We start from the raw sequence: 10,954 nt of genomic DNA on the forward strand, positions 1-10,954 counted from the left end.
CAGCAAGAGGCAGTGTGTTAAATGAGCTACCTTTCAGTCAGGTCCATGCTCAAGATTTAAAAAGCAGAGCTTTAAGCCTGTTTTCTGATTTGGACAATCCACACCAGGGATGCATAATTTTGAACTAGAATGGTGATAGAAGGCAGAGTTTCACGTCAGTTCCTCTGCATTGAGGACCGACTAATTAGCAAGAAGGATTAATTATGAAGGGCCAATAAGAATAATAAAAATGCAAGCGGTGCGGCCGTTCTTGTGAGTGTGCCTGCCTTTAGAGTGGCTTTGGCTCATCAGCCTTCAGCAAGGTCAGGCTTGGGTGAGCTAGATTGTCTTGTAAGTTACTTTTTCTCTGTTCTTATTTGTTCATTCCTCATCTATTAGTGCATGGTATAGTGAGAATGCCTGGGACAGTGTTTTGTACTGTGTGTGGGATGTGGGAAGTCTGGGAGACCTCCAGTCTCGCAGATGAACACATCTGCACCAGGTGCACTGAGCTGCAGCTCCTAAGAGAATGTGTTAAGGAACTGGAGCTGCAGCTCGATGACCTTCGTCTCATATGGGAGGATGAGGAGGTGGTAGACTGGAGCTATGGGAAGGTAGTTACACCTATCTTGCAGGAGATAAGTAACTGGGTGACTGTCAGGAGAAGGAGGGAAAATGCACAGCCAGTGCAGAGTATACCTCTGGCTGTTCCCCTCAATACTAAGTATACAACTTCAGAATCTACTGAGGGGGACGACCTACCGGGGGGAGCTGCAGTGACCGACTCTCTGGCACTGAGTCTGGTGCTGTGGCTCAGAAGAGCAGAGAGGTGAAGAGGACTCCAGAGCTTATAGGAGATTCCTTAGTCAGAAGAACAGAGACAAGGTTCTGTGAGCATGAGAGAGACACCTGGATGTTGTGTTGCCTCCCTGGATCGTGTCCATGGCAATCTCAAGGTTGAGGGTGAGCAGCCAGAGGTCTTGGTAGATACTGGCACCATTGACTTGGGTAGACAAGGTGAGGAGATCCTGAAGAGAGATTTTAGGGAGCTAGGTAGAAAACGGAGTAACAGGACCTTCAGGATAGTAATCTCTGGATTGCAGCTTGTGCCAAGTGCCAGTGAGGGTAAGAATAGGATGGTTTGGCAGGTGAATGTGTGGCTGAGGAACTGGTGCAAGGGGCAGGGTTTCAGATTTATGGATCACTGGGATCACTTCTGAGGAAGGTATGACCTGTACAAAAGGGATGGATTACACCTGAACCCAAAGGGGTCTAATATCCTTGTGGGCAGGAAGACTGGAGTTCTTCAGGTGAGTTTAAACTAATTCGAAAGGGGGATGGGAACCAAAGTGATAGTGTGAAGATGAGGTGGTTGGTTTCCAAACAGAGGCAATATGAAGTGAGGAGAAGTTGATGATAGGGCAAAATTGCAGTCGACAGGATGAGTTGCAAAGTAAAAGGCAGACAAAATTGAAAAAAGTCAGAACAGGACTAAAGGTGTTATGTTTGAAATTGCGCAGTATACGGAATAAGGTCGTTGGAATTGTAGCACAGTTACAGATTGGCAAGTGTGACGTAGGCATTACTGAATCATGGCTGAAAGAAGATTATAGCTGGGAGCTTAATGTCCAAGGTTACACATTGCATCGAAAGGACAGGGAGGAAGGCTGAGGGGGTGGGTGGCTCTGTTGGAAAAAATGAAATTAAATCATTAGAAAGAGGTGGTATAGGGTCAGAATGTGTTGAATCGTTGTGGTTAGAGCTAAGGAACTGCAAGGGTAAAAAGACCCTGATGGGAGTTATGTACAGACCCCCCCAAAGGATGTGATCTGCATGTTCCAATGTGAGATAGAAAATGAATGCCAAAAGGGCAATGTTACAAATAGTTACAGGGATTTCAATATGCAGGTAGATTTGGAAAATCAGGTAGATGCGGGAATCGAGGAAAGGGAATTTCAATAATGCCAACAAGATGGCTTTTTAGAGCAGTTTGTGGTTGAGCCAACTAGGATATCAACTATTGTAGAAGCCCACTAGGGGATCCCCTATTCTAGATTGAGTGTTGTGCAAAGAAACTGGAATTAATTAGTGAGTTTAAGATAAAAGTACCCTTGGGGAAAGTGATCATAATATGATCAAATTCACCCTGCAATTTGAGAAGGAGAAGCTAAAGTCAGATGTATCAGTATTACAGTGGAGTAAAAGGAATTACAGAGGCATGAGAGAGGAGTTGGCCAGGATTGATTGGAAAAGAACACTGACAGGAATGACGGCACAACAGCAATCTCTGGAATTTCTAGAAGCAATTTGAAAGGCATATAATCTTTACATCCCAAAGTGGAAGAGTTTTTTATTTAAGGTAAATGACACAACCAAGGGAAGTCAAAGCCAACATAAAAGCCATAGAGCAAAAAGTAATTGGAAGGTAGAGTAGTAGGAAAGTTTTTAAAAAATCAACAGAAGGCAACTAAAAAGTCATTAAGGTAAAGATGGAATTCAAAAATAAGCTTGCCAATAAAAGAAAAGGAGAATAAAAAACAAATTTTCAGATGTATAAAGAGTAAAAGAGAGACAAAAGTGGATATTGGACTGCTGGAAAATGATGCTAGAGGGGTAGTAGTCAGAGACAAAAAATGGCGGATGAACCTAATATGCTTTTTTATATTAGTCTTCACTATGGAAGACACTAGCAGAATGCCAGAAATGTGAGAATGTCAGACCATAAGATAGAGCAGCAGAAGTAGGTCATTTGACCCTTCGAGTCTAGTCCACTATTTCATCATGGCTGATCCATTTTCCCTCTCAGCCCCGATCTCCTGTCTTTCTCCTGTATCCCTTCATGCTCGGACCAATCAAGAAGCTATCAACCTCTGTCTTAAATATACATAGAGACTTATACATACATACAGCTGCCAGTGGCAAAGAATTCCACAGATTCACCACTCACTGGCTGAGGAAATTCCTCCTCATCTCCTTTTTAAAAGGATGCCCCTCTATTCTGAGGCCTTATCCTCTGGTCTTAGACTTTTCTACCACAGGAAACATCCTCTCTACATCCACTCTATCATGGCCTTTCAGCTTTCAATAGCTTTGAATGAGGTCACTCCTTGTTCTTCTAAATTCCAGTGAATACTGGCTGCCCATTTCATTTCCCTGTCTTGACAAGTCACCCAGGTACCTGCCTCCTGCAACGAAGGGGTGACTACCACCAAGTATCTCCTATCTATCACCTCTTCATTTTCCTGTATGAGTTGAAAGTCATCCAGATGCAGCTCCAGTTCCTCTACACAGACTCCAAGAGCTGTAGCTCAGTGCACTTTCATTTTTGAAACCTTTTTATTGATACATAATCTTCTACAGCTACAAAATGATACAAGACTTCAACAAGTTGATATTTATACAATTAATAAAGCTGAAGAAAAAAACTTACCAAAAAATGAAAAATTTTTATTTTATATAGAAAAGGAAAAAAAGAGAACCCCAACTAACTAAAAACAAAGAAAAAAAAGAATAACCCATTAGGAATCAACTCCTGGAGCAATATGTCTTACCATCGTATATATATATAAAAATAAAGAAGAAGAATCATCAACTGCCAATTTACATTTATATAAAATAAAATTGGAAGGAAACCATATAAATTAATTCAAATTAAATGATAATGTTTGGCAAAAGAGCCCCATCTTCTCTCAAAATCGAATCGAGGATCAACAGTTCTACTTCTAATTCTTTCCAAACTAAGACATAACATTATTTGAGAAAACCATTGAATTAATGTAGGGACAGAGGTATCTTTCCATTTCAATAGCCCTTCTTGCCAACAATGTAACAAATGCAATTGCATGTTGGTCTGAAGATGAAATACCCTGAATATGATGCAGAACTATTCCAAATAGAACAGTCAATGTATTAGGTTGTAAATTAATTTTCAGAGCTTTAGAAATTGTAGAAAATAAAGATTTCCAGAAAGATTTTAATGAAGAACATGACCAGAACACATGTGACAAAGTGGCTACTTCAGTTTTGCACCTATCACAATAATTGTCTATGTTAGGAAATGTTCTGGATAGTCTCTCCTTTGTTAAATAATAACGTTGAACAATTTTAAATTGAATTAAACAGTGATTGGCACATATTGAAGAAGAATTGACCATTTTCAGAACTCGCAACCAATCTTCATTAACAAAGGTCATACTAAGTTCTCTCTCCCAATCTTGTTTAATCTTTAGTGAGAGGTTATCTTTCTGTAGTAAAAATAAATTATAAATTCTACCAATGAAACCTCTTACTAAAGGATTCATATTCAAAATGGTATCCAACAAATCAGATTCTTGCATATATGGAAACTTACATAAGTATTTTTGTAAAAAATGTCTAACCTGAAGATATTGCAGAAAGTGTATGAGAGAATATTTGCTAATTAACTCTTCAAAAGTCATCAATCGACCATCACAAAGTAAAACTGCAAAAAAAAACAGATCCCCTTATTTCTCCACAAGAGAAAAATGGGATTGGTTATTGAAGGTTTAAATAAAACAATTTCGATATAAACAGCTAGACAATTTAAATTGTTTAAAATTTTTAAAATTGCGAAACTGAAACCAAATCCGTAAGGACTGTTTAGTAACAGGGTAGAGGTTTAAATTTGGAATTTTAGAGAGTTGTAAAGGTAATGAAGCTCCTAATAATGAGGTTAAATGAAATTGTTTGATAGCTTTTAATTCCAAATCAATCCAAGCTGGGTTTTGTCTCTTATCGAGCCAAATATAGCCAAAAGCATAATTTCGAATATTAACAGCTCAATAATACAATCTTAGATTAGGAAGTGCAAGTCCACCATCTTTTTTAGGTTTTTATAAATGATACTTATTAATTCTTGGTCTTTTATTATTCCAAATAAAGGACAAAATAATTGAGTCAATTTGATCAAAAAATTTTTAGTTAAAAAGATAGGTATATTTTGAAAAATATATAAAAATCTAGGTAAAGTCATCATTTTCACGGCAGGGATATGACCTATTAAAGAAAGCACAATTGTGTTCCATCTAGAAAATAATTGTTTCATAGAGTCCATTAAAAGAACTACATTAGCTTTATAAAGATCTTTATATTTTTTTAGTAATTATAGTACCTAAATATTTAAAAGAACTAACAATTCTAAATGGAATATCATTGTATATAAAAACAGGAGCATTTAATGGAAACAATTCACTTTTATTTAAGTTAAGTTTATATCCTGAAAATTTTCCAAAGTCATTTAGTATTTCCAAGAGATTAGGAATAGATTTTTCAGGGTTCGAAATATAAACAAAAAGATCATCTGGGTAAAGAGAAATCTTATGTGTGGTCCCATTTATAGAGATACCATGAATATTTTTAGTGTCACGGAGTATTATAGTCAAAGGCTCCAGTACAAGATTAAATAATAAAGGGCTTAATGGACATCTCTGTCTAGTACCTCGTGAAAGGGAAATAAAGGAGACCTGAGATTATTAGTAATAACAGAAGCAAGAGGATTCTTATAGATCATTTGAATCCACCTATTGAAATTATTACCAAAGCCAAATTTTTCTAATACCTTAAACAGATATGTCCATTCAATTCTATCAATGCCTTTACTGCATCAAGAGAAATAACACATTGGGGTATCTTAGATAGTGATGAATATATAATGTTCATCTATCTCCGAACATTGGAGAAAGAGTAACAGCCTTTAATAATGCCTGTTTGATCCATAGAGATGATTTTAGTTTAAAAATTTCCAAACGGTTAGCCATCACCTTAGAAAGAATTTTTGCATCCACATTTAATGACAAAATAGGTCTATGATGAACATTCAGTAGGATCTTTATCTTTCTTAAGGATTAAGGAAACAGAAGCTTCATAAAAAGGAGGTAAATTACCCTTCTCAAAGGATTCATGAAATATTTCCAAAAGATACAGAGAAAGTAATTTATAAAATTTTTTGTAAAACCCTACCAAATAACCATCAAGTCCAGGAGCTTTACCCGATTGCATGGACAACATAGCTTTCTGAATTTCATGCTCAGTAATTGGAGCATCAAGCATCTGTTGATCTTCAACAGTAATTTGAGGAAATTTAATCTTATGTAAAAAGACTTCATTTTGGAGGAATCTGCAGGAAATTGATATTTATAAAGATCAGAATAAAAATCCTGAAAAACATTATTAATGTCTTCACGATTACTTACTATATCTCCATTATCTTTACGAATCTTTAAAATTTGTCTTTTAGCTCTAGCTGCCCTTAATTGGGAAGCCAAGAGCCTATTATTTTTATCCCCAAAAATATAAAACTGACTTTTCAATTTAAGCAAATATCCTTCAATAGGATAAGTTAGTAATAAATTATATTGTGATTGTAATTCCACTCTTCTTTTAAACAAATCAACATTTGGAGAGGTTGCATTGATGTTATCCAAATCTTTAATTTGTTTAGAAATTTTATCTAATTCCATTCTTGTCTGTTCCTTCAGCTTAGCTATATATAAAATAATCTGACCACATAAATAAACTTTTAATGTATCCCAAAGTACTAACTTTGAGATGTTTCCTGTAATATTAAAGAGAAAAAACTCTTTTATCTGACTTTCAATAAACTCAACAAATTCTGAGCTTTGTAACGAATATTCTGGAAAATGCCAAAGTGGACTTGTAGAAGCAACATCTTTCAGTTCAGATTTAAGGGAGCATGATCAGAGATAACAATTGCATCATATTCACATTTCTGAACATTAAATAGAAGTCCAGGGTCGACTATAAAATAGTCGATTCTCGAATATTTATTATGAACATTTGAGAAAAAGGAATATTCTCTATCACTAGAGATTTTTATCACATAACCTGATCTCTTGTGCAAAGATTATATCAGGTTGGAATCAGTTAATAGTTTTAAATGTTTTCTTACGCTTAATAGGATTATTCCAACCATGGATGTTCCAACTTAAAACATTTAACTGTTTAAATATCATCATGAAACTTTATATCTAAAAAAGTAGTTAGATGCATGTCAGGATAAGGTAGTCGAGAATGGCGGTGATAAACAACAATAATAATAATTTGCGTACGCTCCGGAATTCCATAATGTGGATAAAAAATAAGAAAAGAAAAAAGGAAAAAACCCACCCAACCTATAAAGCCCAGAAATAAGTCAATATCGATCGATGCAAACCCAAAAGAATGTATGAAAAGCAATTATAAACTCCACCTGCCTGAATAGAAGGTAAAAATGAAAAGAGTAATCTCTGCCTTCCTCTCCTAGATATATATCTCATTACAGTCGACATACAGCTCATTACATTTGAGTTGAAAAGAACAGTTATTAGAAACCACCTTCAGTTTTGAAAATAACCTTCATAACATTATACAAGGAAAAAAAACACGTCCAAAAAAAATCTTAAAATATTTGCTCAGAAGAAAATCAATCGCCATCTTAAAATGCAAACACGAGGAAATCTGCAGATGCTGGAAATTCAAACAACACACACAAAATGCTGGTGGAACATAGCAGGCCAGGCAGCATCTATAGGGAGAAGTGCTGGCGACATTTCTGACGAAAGGTCTTGGCCCGAAACGTCAACAGCGCTTCTCCCTATAGATGCTGCCTGGCCTGCTGTGTTCCACCAGCATTTTGTGTGTGTTGCCATTTTAAAATTATCAAATCTATCTTGAAAATGTAAAGAAACCCAGATAATTACTTACAAGTCCTGAGCAAAAGCATACAAAGCAAAAAAGCAATTAGTTCATTTAAATGCTGCAAACAGAAAAAAAAATTCTAGATGGTTCAAAGTTATCTAGTCTTTTGACAGTTCTCTCGCTATGTCTTCTGAGGTTAAAACCATCCAAACCAGTCTATTTCAGAGATAAAGGTACATTTTAAGGTAAACACTTTTTATACCCATCAAATCTTCTGATTTATTAATCACTCCTTATGTCGCGAGACAATCAAACAGTAGTAAATCATTCAAACTTCAGACTCCAGACTCCAGACTCGTCAGGGAGAGAATTAATAAAACTATGGGTCCTCATAAATACAAACCCCAGAATTTTTGACGAAAAGCCCTAATTTAGCTGGGTATTGAAGAGATGGATGCAACTGTCTTTGATAAACCGTACGCATTACAGCAGCGAATCCAGAACGTTTCTGAAAAATTTCACGTGGAAAATCTTCGAAGAAGAGAATCTCAGAGCTTTGAAATTGAAACAACCTTTGTTTTCTTGCAAGTTTAATAATGTGGTCTTTATCTCTAACACGAAGAAAACGCACAAGGACATGCCTGTTTTTACCTTGATCCGAGGATTTTAAAGCACCAACTCTGTGAGCCATTTCAATCTCCGGCAGTTTGTAGGCAAGCCTCCGGAAATAAAGATTGAAACATTTTAGCAAAATAATCCAGTGTGTCGACATATTCTGATTTCTCTTTTAATCCATCAATTCGAATATTGTTCCGACGAGAGCGAGCCTCTAAATCAACGAGCCGTTGTTGAGCCTTTTCCAAACGAGAAGAAATATCAGCCGTATTACGACCAACCTCTTTAAGATCAAGACTCAAAGAGTCAATTTTTTCCTCAGGGGGAGAAATCTTTCTTTTAGTTGAGTTAATTCAGCAATGATATAGCTGATTTGAGACTCTAATCCATTTCCCAGGGTGGCTCCTCTGAAGTCTCGTCAGCTTTTTTAAAGTTACCGTTGCCTGTTTCTGGATTTCTTCTGGTGCTTCTTATGTTAGAAATAATTATAACTGTCAGTCTGCAGGATCTGACTGAATAAAGTTAAAATCTCAAAGTTCAAGTCGGGAAAGGGAGGGATTAAAGGCGGACAGAAAGAAACTGACTTACATGTCCACAGGCGGAAGGCGGAGTCTGTAGCTCAGTGCACTTTGTGCAGATACTATACAGTTATCATGGAGAATGGAGGTCTCCCAAATTTCTCGCATCTCGCACAGGGAACATACCATTAACTCTCGACCCATTCTCAGTGGATTAGCTATATACTGGCAGAGAAAAGAAACTTAGAGCCAACTTACTTCGAACCTCTGCCTGTGTTTTCCAAAAGATCTGCTCTTGCCCAAGCCTAATCACAATTAACACCGCCCACTCACACAATTGCCGTTCCTGTTACAATTCACTTCTCTTTATTGGTCCCTGCCAAATGCCTAATAGATTGTTATGATTGCAGCCCATCGAAAAATCTTCTAAGCACCTGATTTCTTTTTAAACCTCACGCTGCATTACCAAGGAATGACCTGTCATGATCATTGCAGCACATCTTGTTTTACTTTTGCAATAACTTTCAGTATACTCCATAATCAAAGTGCTTTCGGTTGTGTTTAATTAAAGCCTATTCTTACCTAAAACCTTTTAACTCTTCGGTGACAAGTACAAAGATGATTTCCCAGAAGGCAGTTGTTGGCAAATGTACTGCCAGTCTTACATCTACAATATGGGGCACTTTATAGAAATGCAATCCCTGTCCCCTCTCCTGGATCACATAAGTCTTCCTGTATCAACAGCTGTCAATTAACATTGGTATTTCTTTCTATCTTTCCTTTCAGGGTAACACATTGAACAAAACCACCAAGCAGCTTGAGGCTACAAAAAGGAAAAACAAAGCAGCAGCAGAGATATTTCCTCTGTCAAGAGACAGAGACAATGACAACTGAGCTCTTTGGGTTTAAGAGAGAAAATGGACAATTCTCCATATTAACTGGTTTATTTTCTGTTATTGAAGTGTGATTCTCCCAGTATAATCAATTCTCATGTGTCATTTCAAAGCTGATCCTAGAATGGTACAGTTCCCATGGCCCACGAAGTTATGCCGACCTTTTAACAACTCAAAGATTATTCTAACTCCTCCCTCCCACATAGTCCTCCGATTTTTTTTCAACCCATGTGCCTATTCAAGAGTCTCTTAAATGTCCCTAATAAATTTGACTCCACCACTATCCCAGTTTGGGACGTTTTAAATAAGTCTTATAATGCCTATGGTGCTGTAATAATTTTCAGCAAATGATATAACCTGCTCTCAGGTGTTAGTCAACTTTTACAACATTTGTAGCTTATGGGTAATTTATTTGTTGCAATTTCTGCAGAGACAAGGGATCTTGCTGTAAGATTACAGATAATCTTTTGATTGTTGTCAAGGAATAAAAGCTGAGAATTTCTGTTCCCCTGTTCTGAACTCACTCTTGGGATTGATGCACATATATTTGCAAAAGAAAATATTTTACATTCCTATAGGACTTGTCAGGCAAATTTGCAACATCATGACATAGGCTTAATACTTCAGAAGTCTTAGACACTACGTTTAAAGTATATTTGCTTTCAGTGGTTATATGGTGTCACTCTCACTACTTTGATTTAAGAGAAGCATAGTTTTATGCAAGTTAGAGAGAACTGTATGTGCATATCTGTTTGGATATATTTTTCTAATTCAAGAGTGTACTAGATTTTACACAAGATAAACATTATTACTTGGATGGTTTTATGAGCGGTTTGGTCAATCTATGTAATCATGGTTGTAAGTCAATATTAAACTGAAATTATAGAATTGCCAATATATATGTTGGTTTGATCATAAAATTCGTCAACTTCGGAATCCTTAATTTCTACCTTCATTTTGATAATGGGCATCCTTTAGTTTATGGTCTGCTGATGTGTCCTTATCTTGGAGACCATTTTGTCTTTAGCTGAGAAAGCAATCATTTTCATGGCTGCTTTTTGTTTCTCATTGAAATAGTGTACAATTATTGGTATCTCTTGAAGCACAGCAACAAATGTGACATACTGAGTTTCCTCAAACTCCCATTGAAATGTAGCCACTGAAGTGCCTTCTTTGTAATTGCAACAATATGTTGGACCCAGGATAGATCCTCAGAGATGTCAACACCCAAAAGCTTGAAACTGTTCACTCCTTCCACTTCTGATCCCTCAATGAGGACTGGTGTGTGTTCCC

General features: G+C 36.6%; 1 protein-coding gene across 5 annotated transcripts in view; it reads left to right on the forward strand.

Moving 5' to 3' along the window:
• LOC140735406 (lysosomal dipeptide transporter MFSD1-like) overlaps positions 1-10,581 on the forward strand; it is a 62,714-nt gene extending 52,133 nt beyond the window's left edge. For all 5 annotated transcript variants that reach the window (XM_073060435.1, XM_073060437.1, XM_073060436.1 and 2 more), the window contains exon 13: positions 9,555-10,581. In XM_073060435.1, coding sequence (XP_072916536.1) covers positions 9,555-9,662 — 108 coding nt within the window. In that variant the 3' untranslated portion in view covers positions 9,663-10,581. The remainder of the gene's footprint in view (positions 1-9,554) is intronic.
• The last annotated feature ends 373 nt before the right edge of the window (positions 10,582-10,954 follow it).

The sequence above is a fragment of the Hemitrygon akajei genome, chromosome 11 (assembly GCF_048418815.1).
Source record: "Hemitrygon akajei chromosome 11, sHemAka1.3, whole genome shotgun sequence".
NCBI lineage: Eukaryota > Metazoa > Chordata > Chondrichthyes > Myliobatiformes > Dasyatidae > Hemitrygon > Hemitrygon akajei.